At 54.9% G+C, this 18,054-nt stretch overlaps 7 protein-coding genes across 7 annotated transcripts; 6 read left to right on the forward strand and 1 right to left on the reverse strand.

Moving 5' to 3' along the window:
* Positions 1–327: 327 nt before the first annotated feature.
* Positions 328–698, forward strand: QC762_400515 (uncharacterized protein; the record flags this gene model as incomplete). Its single annotated transcript, XM_062889503.1, has 2 exons — positions 328–378; positions 516–698. 2 exons carry the CDS (start codon positions 328–330, stop codon positions 696–698), a joined length of 234 nt encoding a protein of 77 aa, XP_062743005.1.
* A 416-nt stretch (positions 699–1,114) lies between these two features.
* On the forward strand, positions 1,115–3,430 carry QC762_400520 (uncharacterized protein; the record flags this gene model as incomplete). Its single annotated transcript, XM_062889504.1, is given in 3 exon segments — positions 1,115–1,202; positions 1,216–2,516; positions 2,572–3,430. 2 exon segments carry the CDS (start codon positions 1,531–1,533, stop codon positions 3,428–3,430), a joined length of 1,845 nt encoding a protein of 614 aa, XP_062743006.1. The 5' UTR covers positions 1,115–1,202; positions 1,216–1,530.
* Positions 3,431–3,898: 468 nt separating this feature from the next.
* Positions 3,899–5,977, forward strand: QC762_400530 (uncharacterized protein; the record flags this gene model as incomplete). The annotated part of the gene is made up of 1 exon (XM_062889505.1): positions 3,899–5,977. One exon carries the CDS (start codon positions 3,899–3,901, stop codon positions 5,975–5,977), a length of 2,079 nt encoding a protein of 692 aa, XP_062743007.1.
* A 535-nt stretch (positions 5,978–6,512) lies between these two features.
* QC762_400540 (uncharacterized protein) lies at positions 6,513–8,171 on the forward strand (the record flags this gene model as incomplete). Its single annotated transcript, XM_062889506.1, has 3 exons — positions 6,513–7,607; positions 7,661–7,981; positions 8,040–8,171. The coding sequence occupies 3 exons, from the start codon at positions 6,513–6,515 to the stop codon at positions 8,169–8,171; spliced, it is 1,548 nt and encodes a 515-aa protein (XP_062743008.1).
* Positions 8,172–8,867: 696 nt separating this feature from the next.
* Positions 8,868–10,540, forward strand: GH6D (putative exoglucanase gh6d; the record flags this gene model as incomplete). Its single annotated transcript, XM_062889507.1, has 2 exons — positions 8,868–9,609; positions 9,669–10,540. The coding sequence occupies 2 exons, from the start codon at positions 8,868–8,870 to the stop codon at positions 10,316–10,318; spliced, it is 1,392 nt and encodes a 463-aa protein (XP_062743009.1). The 3' UTR covers positions 10,319–10,540.
* Positions 10,541–11,285: 745 nt separating this feature from the next.
* QC762_400560 (uncharacterized protein) lies at positions 11,286–12,346 on the forward strand (the record flags this gene model as incomplete). The annotated part of the gene is made up of 2 exons (XM_062889508.1): positions 11,286–11,770; positions 11,847–12,346. Exons 1-2 carry the CDS (start codon positions 11,380–11,382, stop codon positions 12,344–12,346), a joined length of 891 nt encoding a protein of 296 aa, XP_062743010.1. The 5' UTR covers positions 11,286–11,379.
* Positions 12,347–13,587: 1,241 nt separating this feature from the next.
* On the reverse strand, positions 13,588–18,052 carry QC762_400570 (uncharacterized protein). Its single transcript, XM_062889509.1, has 6 exons — positions 16,923–18,052; positions 15,580–16,853; positions 15,414–15,522; positions 14,459–15,357; positions 13,981–14,396; positions 13,588–13,894 (listed from the first exon to the last, which is right to left on the reverse strand). Exons 1-6 carry the CDS (start codon positions 17,103–17,105, stop codon positions 13,602–13,604), a joined length of 3,174 nt encoding a protein of 1,057 aa, XP_062743011.1. The 5' UTR covers positions 17,106–18,052; the 3' UTR covers positions 13,588–13,601.
* Between the last annotated feature and the right edge of the window lie 2 nt (positions 18,053–18,054).

Consider the following 18,054-nt stretch of genomic DNA (forward strand, 5'->3'; position numbering starts at 1 on the left):
CAGAAATGAGAGCCTGATAAGACCCGCAAGCAAGTTGCGGAATAAAAGATGGCTATGGAAGGGCTTAGACAGACTGCTCCTTCCTCGCAGAAATTTCTCTTTGAGCTGGCGGAGACACTCCACAATACTTCAAGGGCATAGAAGGAGCAACTGCTTCCGCCTGAACTTTCCTTTAACTCAGCCTTGTTCCACTGGCGGAGACTGCCTGCTGCCATCATTGCGAGATGGGCCCCTATACATCGTCTCTCCCTGTGGCAGTACTGTTCGAAACCCTTCCTCTGCCACTCATAGAAACATTCTCACAGCTAACTCTTGAGTGTGTTTACAATGTTCTCCTTCGCCATTCACGTCTGCAGCGTCTTGCTCGCACTTTCCGGGGTAGGTATTTTCAACTTGATTTCTAGCAACTTTTCGACCTGAAATAAACAAGTGCTAAGTCTCTCACTACAGTTGGTCCATGGTCTCCCCAAGATCCTGGAGGACCCTGAAGCTGCCGGTCCACCAAGCGGCTACAGCATCGTTCCATCGAGTGGGGCGTGTCCATCGACCTCAACACCCCCGGCAGTGCCACTGTTCACCTGAGCGGTACCCTCCAGGACGTCGTGGCCCGGATGGAGAAGGACTACCCTGGATGGAACGAGACCTTCTCTCAGCCTGACGAACACTACGGCGCTCTCCGGCAACACATCAGACATTGATTTTCGAGACAGCAAAACTGACCACCCGAAACTTGATGAAATGAAACAGAACTCGGAGGACAAGGAACTCTCGTCGTGGAGCAGCATTGCGGCTGGTGCCTTGGAGATCTACAACCAATGCCGATGGCCAGGTATCGACATGTGTGGTGGGACCATCTTTTACAAGGATGATTGGAATGTCGTTGTCAAGAAGGACTTTTGTTAGACATGGACGGGTGGTACTTTAGTTGTGGAATTGGTATGCCTAGAGACGACATTAATACTGAATGAGACGGCTACCTTACGTTACACACGACAGAGTACAGAGGAGCTCCTTTTGCAACGTACCTTATCAATCCATGCATCTCTCACCCAATCGGTCCGCCCTCCCGCATTTCCACCTCGGCACTTGGGCAAGCTAGCCCCTCACTCCCGTGCCCCCATGCTCCCCCGGATTTTCTAGTTTCCCCAGATTGTACCTCCGCTGTCAATGCTAGGCGTTGACCGCACGTTGGGGTGTTGGGGGGGGGGGGAGGAGGGGGGGAGGGGTTGAATGCGGCGGTTGGTAGGGCCAATGTTACCAGGCTACAACGACACCTGTTTATTGGACAATATTAGCCTGCAACACACACACCACTTGGTCATCTCTGAGTAAGGAAATCCTTCCCCTCTTGACGGCGAGACTCACAGGTTTTGTGACACGTTAATTACCCGCGAACCGGGTGGTTGGATCCACTTGCAGTATTACACCCGGGCTGGCGGGAGGGAGGGAGGTTATTATATGACCTCCAGCGGTTCTCCAACTCGTCAGTGACAAAACCGCTTCTCAACTGTCAACAACACCGAGACAAAGATGGGCGACCGCATCAGCCCCGATCAAGTCGGGGAGGAGGGCAACATGCTCACCACCGACCTCCTCATCATCGGCGCCGGGCCCGCAGGCGCCTCCCTAGCATGCTTTCTCGCCTCGCACGGGAAAAAGGGCCTCCTGCTTGCGTCAGCACCGGGAACCTCGCCCACCCCTCGCGCGCACATCACCAACCTTGCTGGTCTCGAAACACTTCGAGACATTGGCCTCGAGGAACAGTGTCTCTCCCTTGCGACCCCGTCGACAAACATGAAGCACACCCGTTGGTGTCGGTCTTTGGCGGGGGAGGAGTACGCGAGGGTGTACTCCTGGGGCCACGACCCGATCTACAAGGGGGCGTACGAGGCTGCTTCGCCGTGCAAACACGTTGATCTGCCGCAGACGCTGCTCGAGCCGGTGCTTGTGCGGAAAGCAACCGAGGGGGGGTGGGGGGTGAGGTTCAGCACGCGGTTGCTAAAGGTGAAGCAGTTGGACGAGGGGGTGGAGGTGGAGGTGCGGGATGAGATATTGAAGCGGGGGTATAAGATCAGGTGTAGGTATTTGTTTGGCTGTGACGGGGCGAGGAGTCAGGTTGTGAGGGAGGTGGGGTTGCCGTTGATCAAGAAGCCCGGGCAGGGGCTGGCACTGAATGTGCTGGTGAGGGCGGATTTGACGCATTTGATGGAGCCGCATAGGGTGGGAAACTTGCATTGGGTGTTTAAACCGGAGGAGGGGATCGATGGCAGAGAGGCGCCGGCGTGGGGGTGGGCGGCGATTGTGAGGATGGTGAAGCCTTGGACCGAGTGGATGTTTATCTTTTTGGCGAAGCCGGGGATGGATTTGAAGGGGGAGGAGATGGAGGCCACCGAGGAGGAGTATTTGGCGAGGGTGAAGGAGGTGATCGGGGATGAGAGCGTTGAGGCGGAGTTGGTGCACGCGAGCAAGTGGTGGATCAATGAGGTGGTGGCGGAGAGGTATCAGGAGGGAGATGTGTGAGTCTTTTTGTCACGAGTGATTGTGGTGTTGATGTAACTGACATTGGGACAGGTTCTGTCTGGGTGATGCAGTTCACCGCCACCCCCCGTTCAACGGTCTAGGCTCCAACACCTGTCTCCAAGACGCCTTCAACCTCGCCTGGAAGGTCTCCTACGTGCTCGACGGCAGGGCCAGTCCCGGCCTGCTGGACTCCTACTCGCTTGAGAGACAGCCTGTGGGAGTAGACATCATCACCCGGGCCAACGACGGACTGAGAGACCACATCCCCTGGCAGCAAACCCTCGGGATGCACTCCCCCGACCCGGCCGAGCGCGCCAAGATCCTCGCCGAATTCGAATCCGCGTCACCAGAAGGAAGGAAGCGAAGACGGGAATTCCAAAAGGGAATTGAGAGAACAACGACCGAGTTTCACGGACTGGGCATAGAGATGAACCAGAACTATTCTCACTCACCAGCAGTCTACCTTGACGATGAGACAGGACCGGGGCCTGCGGTGCCAGAGGATAAAGTCAGGACACATGTTGTGACGACATACCCGGGGAGGAGACTGCCCCATGTGTGGGTTAACACTCGGATACCAGCGAAGAATATGACGAGCACGATTGACCTGGCTGGGCATGGGAAGTTTTGCTTGCTGACTGGGTTTGGGGGAGGCAGATGGAAGGAGGCGGCAAAGTCAGTGGGTGAGAAGCTGGGACTGCAGATCAACAGCTACAGTATCGGCTGGCATCAGGACTATGAAGATGTCTACTTTGACTGGGCAAAGAAGAGGGAGGTGGAGGAGGATGGGTGTGTGCTGGTGAGACCTGATCGGTTTGTTGCTTGGCGGGCAAAGGAGATGGTGGAGGATGCCGAGGGGAAGTTGGAGGAGGTTTTGAGAAGGATACTGGGGAGACCTAGGGAGGCGTGAGGAGAACAGATGTGACACCTAGGTAGTAGCTATGGAAACAAGTAATATTTGATCCTCGCTTCACAGGTACGACGACTTTCTCTTGGTGACGACCCCGGTCAAGAGGGACGGTGTCACGGTGTGGCCAGACCTCTAAGCGGTTGGAGTTTGTCAGAAGCAGGCTGCGTGGTGGCGTCCAATAAACGGCCATATCAGCGTGGCTCAGCAGGCCCCTCGAATTCAGCCCACGTACGCCAATGCAGGCGCCGACAACAACCACACATCCCAAGGCAGATCTGGCTGGCATCCCAAGGCCGATTAAATGGTTTGAGGAAGCCAGTCGAGCGGGGTAAAGCCGGGTGGGTGGTTTTCTTCCTTACTCTTTGTGATTCTCTGCCGGAGGCTGCTCTCTCGTGTACCTTCAGGTGAGGATCGCTTCACTTGACTTGATCATCAGTATCCCGATTAATCACACACATCACACCAACCATGGATTCCCAAGCCACAAATATCTTTCGCAAATTCGGCACCAAGAAGAAGCGCGACTCGATGCCTCTTCCAACGAAACGGATAATCCTACCCAAACGCACGGAAACTCGCGAAACGGCACATACCGTCGCAAAAGCCGATCCAGGACCACTACTCCCAGCCAGTACATCTCTCGACCTCGACCGTGCCCTCCCACCACTCCAAGACCCCCCCAGCTCCCAACCCCAACCCCAACCCCAACCCCAACCCCCAACAGCAGAAATCACCCTCTCCGAACCCTGGGTCTCCTCCCATCACCACCACCACCACCGCCAGGCACACTCAACCTCGACCCGCAACGGCACCCCCACCCCCTCGCCATGGGAAGAAGCAGAGATGAACCGCCTGAAAGCCAGCCATGAAGAACAAATCCGGGACCTGAGGATGAAGCTGGGGATGGAACTGGAGGACACGCGCCGCGACATGGCCAGACGAACGCACCAGCTGGTTGAACTCACCCGTCTGCACGACCGTGACAAGGAGGCGGTCGAGCGAGTCAAGGAGCTGGAGAAGGAGGGGGAGAAGGTGAGGGAGGAGTTGAACAATCTCAAGAACAACGCCAAGCAGAACTTTCAGATTGCCGAGGAGTGGAAGAAGGCGCATGATGACTTGACGGGGGAGAAGGAGAGGCTGGCGGAGGAGTTGAAAGAGAGGAGGGTGCAGTTGGAGAGTTCTGAGAAACAGGTTGCCAAGCTGGAGGGGGAGAGGGGGAAGTTGACGAGGCTGTTGCAGGACGCGGAGGTGGATTTTCAGAGGATGGTGGAGGAGAGGGAGGTCAAGTTTGCAAAGGAGAGGGAGGCTCACCGGAGTGAGACGGATTCCCAGTTGCGGACGTTGCTTGACAAGATGGAAGATGGGAAGAGGAGACTCAAGGCCGAGTATGAGGTGGAGAAGTCGGCGATGACGCAGCAGGTGCACGGGCTGAAGGCTGAGCAGAAACACCAGGCGAGAAGGTACGAGGAGCAGATACAAAGACTGAAAGACGAAAGCACCGTGAGGCTTCAGGAGCTGCGTCACCGCTACCAGATCGAGTTGGAGAGCCAGGCGGCAAAATACAAGACCGAGATCGGCCACCGCATGGAGGAGTCCGACGCCAAGATGGCAGCTTACATGATGGACCGTGATGAACAGGCGGCTAGGGAAAGGGAACAGTACGAAAGACAAATTGCCGACCTCAAGCAGGTCCTGATGGAAAGACCGGGCGAATTTGACCTGCGACTTGTGTCTGACAGGAGTCTCAAGGAGGAATACCGGGCACTGAAGCGATCTGTCGACACAATCACGTTCAATCTCGGCCCCATCACAATCGACAGGAACATCGATGAGGCCAGCTTCCTGGAGCGAGAGGGAAAAGGCCAGGAGAGGCTTTTTGTAAAGGCTCTCATCTGGGCCATGATTCTGGATGGCTTCTTCTCGGCGCCGTACGGATTTGGAGCACTGGGGCCTGGGGGAAATGGGGGGCCATTGTTTGAGCTGTACCGGAGCTGGAAGGGAATCGTCGAGGGTGATGGATCAAAGGACGAGAATGGTCCTCTGGGACAGAATGAATTTGGGCCCTTGTACCGGGATCGGTATGCGAATTCGTGGCGCTCGGCGACTTTTCAGTCTATCCTGTATGCTGCTGCAGCAAAGGATGCGGATGGCAACAGTCTGGCTACTGGGGTCAGCAAGACTGTCCAGGTCAATCGTCAACGAGTCCAGGATAACATGCTGGCTATGCTGATGAGCGTTTGCCGTGGCGATGTCAGCAAAGAGATACAAGAGGAGCTGACGGTGGCCGTGGGGAGGGCGAGTGAACTGGCCATTGTATTCGGAGCACACCGAGCAAATGTTTGTTTTAGCACCCCCAACCGAGGCGATGCAGTTGAACTCGGACGGGAGTTCGTCGACTGCCAAGACAGCGATGGCAGCAAAGGGGTTACCGTGACGGTTGAGCTGCCGGTGCTGCCGGCTCTGTTCATCATCGGCGATGGGAAGAATGATCTGACAAGTGTTTTGTGCGTGGAGCAAGGGGAGGTATTACCGGTAGCCGGCTCATGATAGACGTGGAGGTACCTCAATCAAGGAGAGAATCATCATGGCTGATGACGACCAGAACAGGGCAGCCGTACATGCCCCCCTCACCCCCAGACTACCCCCTCCATCCATCTTGTGCCAATCACGCCGTTCACAGCATGTCTGTGTAACCATGCCAATTGTGCTGTCTTGTACAGGATGCCACGGTCCTTGCCTTGGAAGCTCTTTTGATTCGCCCTCGGCATGTCAGATAGGTATGCCACACGGTGCTCGTAAATGCGACCCTTGATGTGCATCGAGGGTCTATCGCTGCCGGCAGATGGAGTTGTCAGCACAGAGGTGACGTGATCTGTGTCCCCTGATATCACTTGGTTGTTGTGTTTGACGACATGCCTGTCGTGTGTATCCCGAGTATAATAGGCACACTCGCATTCTATCAAGCCGAGCCGGACTTGTTCGCCGTCCAAGACATCATAAATAAGCCCGACTCGTCTTCTCAACGTTGCAAGGCCGAAGCACACAGCATGCCCAGGTGCCTTAGGTAGGTAAGCACTTCATAATGTTCCTCATATCCTCAGCCCTCCACGCGGCTCTTGCCAGCCTTCACCTTCTCCCCATCCTCTCCCTCTCCTCCCTCGCCCTCCTCATCCTCTGGCACTACCTCTCCTACCGCCCCCTCTCGCACATCCCCGGCCCCTTCCTCGCCAAATTCACCAACCTTTACAAAATCTACGCCTGGTCCACAGCCCGTCAAGCCCACGTCTACGGCGCCCTCCCCGCCAAGTTCTCCTCCTCCCTCATCCGCATCGCCCCCCAAGAACTCCTCTCCTCCGACCCGGACTTCATCCGCCAGATGAACTCGGCCCGCACGGAATACGCCCGCTCAAGTTGGTACACCCCCCTCCGCCTCGACCCCTGGGGCGAGAACCTCTTTGTCTGCACCTCCAACACGACGCACACCGCCCTTCGAGCCAAGCTCGCAAACGGGTACAACGCGAAGGAGGTCCCATCGTTGGAGAGTGATATCGAGCACATCATTAGCAAACTTGTGTCCTATATCAGGAAGCGATGCATTTCCGAGCCACGCGGCCCGACAAGGAAGGTGGACTTTGCGAGAATCTCCCAGTTCTTCACGCTCGATGTTATCACCAGAGTCGCTTATGGGAAGGAGTTTGGGTATCTAGACCGGAACGAGGACATGTTTGACTGGATCAGAACGATCAACGACCAGGCGGCGTGGTTGGGCATCATGAGTGATTGGCCTGTTGTGGGCAAGATCTTGACGAACAAGCACGTCCTCGCGGTTGTTGGGCCGGAGAAGAAGTCTGGCGGGGGGGTGGGAGGGATTATGAAGATGGCTGAGGAGATTGTCGCCGAGAGGTTCGCCCCTGGGGCGGAGAAGGATAGGAAGGACATGCTCGGGGCCTTTGTCCGGCATGGGGTTACGCAGCGGGAGTGCGAGGTGGAGGTGCCGTTTCAGATTGTGGCGGGGAGTGACACTACGGCTGTGGCGGTGAGGGGGGTGGTGCTGTATTTGGCGGCCTGTAGGAGGGTTTATTTGAGATTGCAGAAAGAAATTGACGACGGGGTGAGGGAGGGGAGGATTTCGAGTCCGGTGAAGAATGAGGAGGGGAAGAGGTTGGAGTTGCTGCAGGTGAGCTTGCCGTGTGGGGTTTTTTGCTGAAGACAGGGACTGACGGTTGGCAGGCTGTGATTTATGAGACTCTTCGCATACAGCCTCCTATTATGGCCCTACTGCTCAAGCAAGTACCGCCTCAGGGGGATTACATCAACGGCCAGTTTATCCCCGGTGGCACGAGGGTCGGGCAGAACGCCTGGGCGATCATGCAAGACAAAGCCCTCTTTGGCGAAGATGCCGATGTGTTTCGACCTGAGAGGTGGCTCGAGGTTGACCCCATGACCAAGAGGAAGATGGCCGACACGGTCGAGATGATTTTTGGGTATGGGAGATGGGTCTGCCTCGGCAAGCCGATGGCTTTTATGGAGTTGAACAAGGTCATTGTTGAGGTAAGGCCCTCGATTGATTAGTTGTTGGCATTAACACACCTTGGCTAACAATCACCAGCTACTCCGCCGCTTTGACTTTGAGATAGCAGACCCCAAAAGCAGGATGAGAGAGAAGGAGTACGGTCTGTTGATTCAAAGTGGACAGTGGATGAGGATTACCGAGAGATTTCCAGAAAACAGGGAGGAGTGAGGTCACAAGGCTCGAACACTTCTGGAAGCAACTTTGACATATTGAGCCCTACGAATGGATGTCAGCCCAGCCCAAGGTCTTGACAACCGTTCTAATCCCACACAAGGGCCGATAGGAGGGAGAGTCGATATTATTCCAGCTCCTATAGACATTGGCTCTCAACTGACCCAAATAGAGCCTACAGCTGTCGGGAGCATAATAGACCTCAGTCTAGAACAATGATTGGAGCGGGAAGACGAGGCAGTCAAGCGCAGTGCTGAAGCGCGCCACTGGTAAAGCGTTTCCGACTACCGAGAATCCCCATAACGTTCCTACTTCGGCCAAATATGTGCCCAAGTTTATGGGGTTCTCCCCCGATGTGACCCCACAAAACTAGACCGGGCCTAGCAAACGCGGGCGTCTGCCTCCGTTTTTCGCCCGTTTCGACAGCCGCAGCCTCCTCCGCATCGCTTCCGGAACATCGGCGGCGCACCCCAGCCGTGAGCGGGCCCGGACGACCTGCTGGCGATGGGAATCACTTCGATTCATGCCGTGAAAGGAGCACATGATGTCACGGAATGGACACCATCCACGGCTTCGCGAGCCGGGTTAGGCAGGTCTTGATGCCGGGTTGACGGGATGCTTTCCGCAACAGCTGGGACAGACTCAACTGAGAATGCGAATCCCGACACCTAGAGAGGATTCTTGATATAAAAGATGACCCAAGACAGTCTCGGTCTGGTGTTTGCTCTTGATCAACAGGGTCAACACCAGGAAGTCTTCTCAACAGTCGCTGCCGACAACATGCGCGCCGTCTACGCCATTCTCGCTGGCTTGCTTGCCACCGGCAGTGCCTCTCCCCTTGAGGCACGCCAGTCCGGCAACCCCTTTGTTGGCCGCAGCCTGTTCGTCAACCCAAAGTACAGCGAGTCGCTCGAGAGGACTCGCCAGGCCTTCCTGTCCCGCGGAGACCAGACCAACGCGGCCAAGGTGCAGTACGTCCAGAACAAGGTCGGCACCTTTGTCTGGATCTCTAACATCTTCCTCCTTCGCGACATCGATGACGCCATCCGCAATGCCCGCGCTGCTCAGTCTAGGGGCGAGAAGCCCATCGTCGGTCTTGTGCTGTACAACCTCCCCGACCGCGACTGCAGCGCCGGTCATTCTTCAGGAGAGCTGAGTCTGGACCAAAACGGTCTGAACCGTTACCGCACCGAGTATGTCCAGCCTTTTGCTCAGAAGCTCAAGGCCGCATCGGATCTTCAGTTTGCTGTTATTCTTGAGCCCGATGCCATCGGCAACATGGTGACCGGCACCACTGCCTTCTGCCGCAACGCCCGCGGGCCTCAGCAGGACGGCATTGCCTATGCCATTCAGCAGCTCCAGGCCAGCAACATCCACCTCTACCTTGACGTCGCCAACGGCGGCTGGCTCGGCTGGGCGGACAACCTCAAGCCTAGTAAGTAGTGACCTCCTCTCACAAAACCCAAGAGATTGAACTAACTCCCTCCTTTTAAGCCGCCGCCGAAGTAGCCACCATTCTCCAAAAGGCCGGCAGCAACGCCCGCATCCGCGGCTACTCCAGCAACGTCTCCAACTACAACCCCTACTCCACCAACAACCCACCCCCATACACGGCTGGCAGCCCCTCGGCCGACGAGTCCCGCTATGCCACCTCCCTCGGCAACGCCCTCCGCGAGCGCGGCCTCCCCACCAACTTCATCATCGACCAAGGCCGCGTCGCCCTCGACGGCGCCCGCAAGGAATGGGGCGAGTGGTGCAACGTCTCCCCCGCCGGCTTCGGTCAACCCTTCACAACCAACACCAACAACCCCAACGTCGACGCCATCCTCTGGGTCAAGCCCGGTGGCGAGTCGGACGGGACGTGTGGCATGTCGGGGGCTCCGCAGGCGGGCGCGTGGTTTGATGCCTATGCGCAGATGTTGACCACGAATGCGCACCCCGAGATTCGTGCTGATGGTGGTGGTGGTGGTAGTCCTGCTCCTGGGCCTAGCTCGACGGCCGTGGCGCCTTCGCCAAGTGCTACTCCGGGTGGAAACTGTGCTGCTAGGTGGGCTCAATGTGGCGGGCAGGGATGGACGGGGCCGACGTGCTGTGCCCAGGGGACGTGCCAGGCTAGTAACCAGTGGTATTCGCAGTGCTTGTAGATTGTATATGGTGGTTGGCAAGAAGGGGGTGTGGAGAAAGATGTAAATAGCATGTGTGGTTGACTTTGTACATAAACATGGTCTATGAAATGGCATATGGGTCATGAACACGAATCTCAGGGCAAAATTCATATTTGTGACTCTATCATCAAGTCTTTAGACCAAAGGAGCTTGTTTGAGTTAAGCTTTACGAGCGAACTTGACCATGGAAGCTGCCAAGCCTACCTACTAGACTTAACTTGGGGCTCGGCTTGACTTTGACAGTTAAGCCAAGTTTTATGCCAACCCTGATCAAACCTATATCTTCGTTCTATGACCCAACATCCCCTAGTAGACCACAAGTTCAAGTTTCCAATCTATCATACTCCGGGACAATGCCTACCTAGGTGACTGGACACTAGGTCCTAGAACGATGTCGCCCTCCTCTGCTGGCGTGACCTTGGTTCGCCCACAGCTTGTTGGCATGGAATTACCTAAGCACTGGAATCAGACCCAAGCTGAATGTCCCAAAGCGTTCTTCCTCTGGCGGAGTATTCCCGCTGTTAATTATGCACCCGCGTACCGTCCTGGGTCAAACAAAAGAGCTGGCCGCTGCAGCACAAGGCTCGTGATAGCCTCAACCTTGAAGCTTTCACAAAAGAACAGACCTCCATCTGCGACACCAGACGGGAAAGTGCGGGAAATGCATCTATTCAGGCAGTGGTATATGGCAATGATCGACATTGTCCATTGTGATTTCCACGCGGCAGGACACATGCCAAGCCTCGCCCCAGACCTGCTCCTTTGCAAACAATCAGGCTCAAATATCTTGGGGTTCTTTGTTCTATAAAAGGTGCCGCTCTACCCTACGTCAAGACTGTGGCATGTGCTATCGATGCGGAACTTGTCCGCCCCTCAACCCCTGACCCCTGACCCCCATTTTCTTAAACGCCTAATACCTAAGGTTAAGGAAAGTCAACTTGGCTCCTCCGTCCAATCTCCAAGAAACTGTGTACCCCAGTTTTCTTCTTCTCATTCTGTGTACCTTTATTTATTTTTATTCTTGATGGCTTCTTCCTAAGATGGCATCATCACGATACAGCCTCGACAGCAGAACAACATTCGCTGGGTCCCTGATCAGCCCTTCCACAACACATGCCATTCCCAAGCTGCATGGTGAAGGACTGGGTCTGCTACACAACTGGGAAAAGTCTCCTCACAGTCCCACCATAATTCGGAGTTGGCGAGATGACACGACCCAAGAAGGCCAAACACCAGCCAGGAGATCACGGGTCCTTATAATCACGTTGTACCTTCTCGCCTTCTTCACCGTCCTAATCTGCAGCTGCGCGACATGGGGCATCGTCGCCTATTCCACATCACAAACATCTTCTCAGTGCAACTATCACGTCACGAGCGGGAAAAAGGACATCCTCCACCTCGCCTCAGACATCAGCGGCCTTGTGCCAGAATGTATGATTTTTCCCTTTTTTTCTCCTCACAGCCCACCCAGGACATGGCTCTAAACAACCCCTACCTGCCTACCTAGTCTCCCTCCGCCCGCAAACCTTTCACCCTGACCCCGAGCCCCCAACCAACAGCACCACCTCCCCTCCCGTCTGGACCTCCTCCTTCCCCCTCGGCAACGGCTTCATCACCGCCCCACCCAACTTCAACCCCTCCGGCAACCCCCACCTCCCTCCCCCGATGGAGTTCCATAACCAGCAAGTCTACTCGGTGGCTGTCTTCCACCAGCTTCACTGCCTGCAGATGATCATGACGAGGTACAACTCGCTTGTTGCGGGTGATGTTAAGTATAAAAGAATGCAAGGGCATGATGATGATCACAGCCACATCAACCACTGCTTTGGCTACCTGAGACAGAGCCTCATGTGTTGCGGTGATACCGCGCTTGAGGGGCAGAATCCGGAGACGGAGGGGCAAAAGGTCGAGACCGATGGGATGGGGGTGGTGCACATGTGCAAGGACTTTCAGGCGGTTCTGGAATGGGTGGAGGGGAGGAGGGTTAGTGACGAGAGGGGGGTTTAGGTGTATCAGTGTGTACTAGTTTCTTTCTCGGACGCTCTGCTTGTGGCATTTACTCGCGATTATGGGTTAGGATGTTCACTTTGGGGGCTTCAGGGACACAAAATGTAGAACGGGAATGAGCTGCCCGTAATGGCGCTCTTGGCGGAGTTGTACAGCCGAGAGACGATCTAGGAGAGGCGCAATAAACCCGAGAAACATGCAGTCATCATCAGCCTTATCAATAGTCCTATGTTGTGTAGCTTTTGTTGGACATCGAGATGGATTTACCAATGGAGATAAGGTAGACTGGAGCATCCTCATCAGTAAGTACGTATGATATAACTCTGATCCCCTCCAGTGCACTGTTCCTCTCTATCATCTCTTCGTATTAGGTCGCAAGCAAGATGTTGGCAGAAGTCTTGAGCGGCTTCTTTTCCTTGCGGCAGGTTTTGCCAAGGTCAACCATGGGATTTTGTGGAAGTTATTGCCTTAATCTACTCTTCGCCTTCGACACAGGCTATTAATGCCGAGCTCAGAATCGTAGGCGGGGGAACAGCTGGTCTTACACTCGCTGCACTCCGAGATCCCCTCGTCCAATATCCTGGTTCTCGAAGGAGCTGCAGCCGTATTTACAAGAAATCAGAGCAGTTTGTGACTTCATCAAAGGAGGTCAAGCACGATCTAGGAGTCCAGTTTCTTGATGAGACAGTGCATGGGAAGAACGGACCAATCGTAAACTCCTTTCCAGAAGTCTACGGCCCGTTTCAGAAGACATGGGCGAGAACATATGAGAAGCTGGGCCTAGGGGTCACCGGAGACCCGAGAGGAGGACTTTCTTTGGGCGGCTTTGCTAACCCGTTCAACATTGACTCGAAAACCAAGGAACGAAGCTACCCTGATAACAGGCACTATCTTGCAGCCAAAGGGAGAAATAATCTCAAGGTTATTACCGGGGCTCGCTCTCGTGACAAAGATTCACACCGATGTGAGAAAGCAAGACGCCCGCCCCTCCAACTGTCACAGGCATGGGGTATGCCAAGGACGGGGTGAAGCACAATGTCTGGATCAACGAGGAGGTGATTGTCTCGGCAAGAGCAGTTGAGTCTCCCAAGCTGCTAGAGCTGCCTGGGATTGGCAGCTCTAGACTTCTGAACAAGTTGGGAATCAAGGTGGTGGTCAACAATGGCTTTTGTTGGAGAGAATTACCAAAATCACCTCATGTTGCCTCTGGGGTTAGTACCTTGCTCATTGTCCTCAAGATCCTCTTCCAATTAACCTACTCACCACAGTTCGGACAAACACGCACCCCATTCCCATCCGCAACCACCCCATTCGTTGTGGCCTCCCTCTTCCCCCCAGATATTGAAACCCCCCTATCAATCTCCTTCCCAACCTTGCCAAACCTCTTCCGCCAGAGACTGACCTTCTGCTCCTCCGTCTCCTTCCACGGATCCCGGTTAATCCTCTCCACATCCACCACCATACCCCCGACGTCTTCTTTCAGGACGAGTTTCCCCCTAGCTATGGGTTCGGTCTTTTTGATTTCTGTCAGCAGACCCCTCGCGCTAGCTGCTGTTTGTTAGCTTCTTCTCCCTCCTACTCCTGATGGTGAGGTAGGAATGTAACAGGGAAATAAAAAAAGAATGGTAACTCACCATCAGGTGCGCGATCGTCACCCCATATCGATACTCTAAACTCCCTCCCGGGGTTGAAGAAGAAGTTTGCGGGAAGGGGGTGGTCAGCGGGGAAGGGTTGGAGTGCTGCTTCGTGGATGCCTTCGAGGGCGAGAATTGCCCCTTTTGTGAGGGCGGTGGAGAAGGGGATGGGCTGTTCATTGTCGAGGGTTAGTTCGATGGGGGAGGAGAGGAAGATGTTGGGGGATTTGGTGAGGATGTGGTCGATGTAGAGCTGGTGGGGGGTTTCTGATGGGGAGGAGGTATGGCTGGGGAGGCCGTAGAGGTAGAACGGGCAGAAGCCGGAGGGGTAGGTGTCGTCGTGGGAGGAGGTGTTCAAGGGGCGGTTTTTGAGGATGGAGAGGATGGTCAGGGGGGTGCGGGGGAGGATGGTGCCACTGGATGAAGGGCAGTTAGCGGGACGGGAGCGGAAAAGGGAGAGGAGAGAAGAGGGGCTTACTTGGACGAGGTGCTGAGATTTCCGACGAGGGTTGTGCTGGATGTCCTGGAGGAAAGTAAAGAGTCGAGGTCGATTTTGTCAGAGGTTTTGAGGATGATCTCATCGTCGCCTGTGTTGCCTTCCAACAGGCTGTACGCCCGCTGACCCTCTTCGCTGGCAAACTCTGCCTCCAGAATGATTTGCTTGCGGTGCTTGGCGAGGTGGAACATGGGTCTGTAAGACAGGTAAACAGTCCTGGCCGTGCCACGGCCTCTGATCCAGAAGCTGTGATAATCTGGGCTGTCGTCGTTTCGTGCCTGGCATACTTTGACTTCCTTTTCGACAAGCTCTCGGAAAGTCTCGCCGAGCATGTTGATGAATCGGCCGTGGTCTCCGTCCATGGTTGCCAAGGGACTCATCACCACGTTACGAAGCACCATTAGCTTTTCGTGAGGGGTGCTGGTGTCAAGCCCGAGACGTCGCTTGAAGTTGGTGGCGCAGTCTCCGTAGTCCTTGTACTCAAACTCTGTGGAGGTCAAGTACAATGGGATGGAAGAAGGGTTGTCATCAGGATGGTCGACCGATAGACGACTGATGACACGCTCCATGAGGTAGTTTGCTTCTTCAACATCGGTGTTGAGGCAGCCATCTGGGTGGCGCCAGTTGAGAGCAAAGGCGTTGATATTGAGATCCGAGCCAAGGGCGCGGAGAAGTGTGATGGTTTTGTCGGCCTGGTTTATGGTGATGCTGTCCTGGGCGATGATCTCGGTGTTTGACTTGTTGAGGATTTCTTCTCTGATTCTCTGCTTTTCTCGCTCGACCTCCCTCGGATCAGAAGAGGATTCTGAAGGCAATGCGTTGAAGGGAGTGCAGACGAACGAGTCTCTTGGGGTGGAGAGTGCGGCCCAGAGGGCCGAGAGCTGCCTGTTGTCAACCGGAGTACAATTGCGTCAAATCAGCACCCGAGGTAACTCACACGAGACGAGGTGAAGCATGCTTCTGCCAAAAGAGCGCCGTATCCCTTCTGATCAAGCCCTATGCACTTGTTAGACAGCCATGTCGAGACAGCTGATGCACCTGGCTTGCTGTGCTCATTGTCAGCTTGCTGTCAAGCTAGGAAATGGACTGCCGTTGTCCCTTACCTTCCCTCCACACCATAAATCCCAATACTGGTGACTGCCCCTCGAGACAAGTACGGACTTGTCCATGTCACAAGATTCTTGATCCTCCCGTCTCGATACGTCAGTGCACCAGCAGGATAGGGGATGTACCCTGCCTTGTGGGGGTCGACCGTGATCGAGTCGCAGTACCGCAAAGCAAAGAGAGATTGTTGTGTCTCGACCCTCAAGCTCAGGTCCGGCACAAGGCCGTCATCGCCCCCGTCTCTGTCGGCATCATCCTGGCCCTCTCGAGGCAGCATCGTGGCGAAGTAGCCTCCCCAGGCTGCATCGGCATGAACCATAAATGACATGCCCCGTGCTTGAAATCGCTGTCTCATGGCCAGGATCTTCTCCAACGGATCCACGGCCCCTTCTTCCGTGGACCCAATGACAGCTACAACCGAATAAACAGGCTGTTGCCTAGCAAACCGCTCCTCCAGCAGCTTCTCCAGCTTATCAAGATCAACCCTCGCATCATGGTCAACCCCAACACTGACAGCATTATCGGACCCCAATCCAACCAGCGCTGCTGCTTTGGGCCAGGAGTAGTGCTTGGTGCTGGGCACAAAGAACTGCCCATCCATCCCCTCACCAACCCCAAAATGTCGATTCAGCGCCTCCTTCCCTACCGTCTGAACATTGTACTCTGCCATCGCCTTCTCCAACCACTCCGGCGTGATCCCAAACTGCTCGTGCAAGAGCCCGGGGATATCCACAACAGTTTTCACCCTCAGGTTCACCATCTCCCACAAACTCATCTCCTTCAGCAGCTTCGACCTGCCCTCACAAGTTCGGACTTTGAACTCCTCACTGATAAATCTCAACGGGCCATCTTCGTCATCCATTGCCTTCCTCACAGACAGCGGGTAATACTTTAGGTTTCTCGCCACCCACAGAGCTTCAATGTTGGCAACGGTGCCATCGCAGGTGACATGGCCCCAGGCCTTGTCCTGCTCTTCAAAACCAAACAGCTCGCAGAGCTGCTCACCGACTTCGATCTCAGCGACGGTGGACAAGGGGGAGGCTTCAATGGCAACGTTGTTGGGGTTGTAGAGCATGGTCATGAAGTAGCCCAGCAGGGCAGGCATGCTGAGGTCGGTGCACATGTGAGCTTGGTACCGGGGGGACCAAAAGGGGATGGAGTGCTGGCCGAGGAGGCGCGCCGTTTGCTGGACGGCGGTCTTGGTCCGGGCGGCGGAGGCGAGGAAGGAGGGAGAGGTCTGGATAGAGGAGGGAATGAAGGTGAAGTCGTTTTCCTGGCTAGTTTATTAGCACAGCCCCAGACTTGACTGGAAGAGACCTGGAAGAAAGGAAAGAGAGACGACATCTTGTTCAAAGTAGTTCTTGCGGGCGAGTTGGAGTTCGTCGAGGATCGTGGTGATGTTTTCTCGGAATTGGGGGAGGTTCTCGGCGCGGGGGCCAATGAAGTAGGAGCTGATCACCTCGTGGGTGGTGTCCTTGGCCTCTTCGGCGGGCATGATGGCTTTGGTTTTGGCCGGACGAGTCATTGTATAATCAATAATAGTATGGAATGTAAGAAGGCGTGGAATTTTGAAGATGTCTGCCCCTGAGTCTGATCTCCAACGGGGCTGTCATGGACTTTATAGACCTGTCTCTCACGCATCGACGCCCCTCATCATCATCATTCCATGTTTTTGTTGCATATCCACAACCTTTCCCTCGTACTAATGCGGCCTAGTTACGCGGACACAGACGATCGGTCTGTGCCAGTAAAGACGAGATGAACCAGTGCCACAAACCGCACAGCAGCTGCGATGAATAATGGTATGCCCCATTTGCCAACCGCATGATGAAGCTCAGCTGCAAGCCACGCGCGGCGTGTTTCAAGACGTTGCTTCCGCACAGAGTTGATGATCCTGCTGTGGTCCTGTAGACTGTGGTTGCTTCGTCATACATGTCTCAGCGATACCCCAACTTCGCTCAAAGGTATACCGATCAAAGTAGGTTCTACCTGGAGAGGCAACTCCAGAGAATCGCGCGGATGTGAATCATTCATGCCTACCCGCCGGGATAGGAGCAAGCAAAACAATAGCCTCTCTGAATTAACCATAACCCTAACCCCTCCGCTTGTAATGCCTTGGTCAGGAAAAGGGGCAAGTCTCCACACAGCGTCCGTTGCTCTTGACAATGATGGCAACCTTGGACTTACCAACATGGCCAAATACTTTGACATTCTCCTCACAGTGGCTCAAAAACTCTTCCTCTCAAGGCTTCACCAAAACACCAAGTCTTGCACCATCACCATGCTCAAATTTACATCCACTTCTCACTCTCTGTCGCCGCGTCAACACCGACACCAAAGCAGGATTTCGGCCCTGGAGTTGAATTAGAAACCAAGGATATAAACCACTAATTTCTGACCGCTTTTTGTTTTTTCTTTCTGTTTTCTTTCCACCAACACCCTTCATCACCACCCCTTATCACCATGGCTCCCTC

This window comes from Podospora pseudocomata, chromosome 4 (genome assembly GCF_035222375.1).
Source record: "Podospora pseudocomata strain CBS 415.72m chromosome 4, whole genome shotgun sequence".
Taxonomy (NCBI): domain Eukaryota; kingdom Fungi; phylum Ascomycota; class Sordariomycetes; order Sordariales; family Podosporaceae; genus Podospora; species Podospora pseudocomata.

Bases quoted from the DNA above. Each gene is read 5' to 3' on its own strand.
- QC762_400570 (XM_062889509.1), bottom strand. From the start codon at position 17,105: ATGACTCGTCCGGCCAAAACCAAAGCCATCATGCCCGCCGAAGAGGCC. The intron at 14,397-14,458 runs GTAAGCCCCTCT...CCCTTCATCCAG, and splicing joins AATCTCAGCACCTCGTCCAA to TGGCACCATCCTCCCCCGCA. The intron at 13,895-13,980 runs GTGAGTTACCAT...AACAAACAGCAG, and splicing joins TGACGATCGCGCACCTGATG to CTAGCGCGAGGGGTCTGCTG.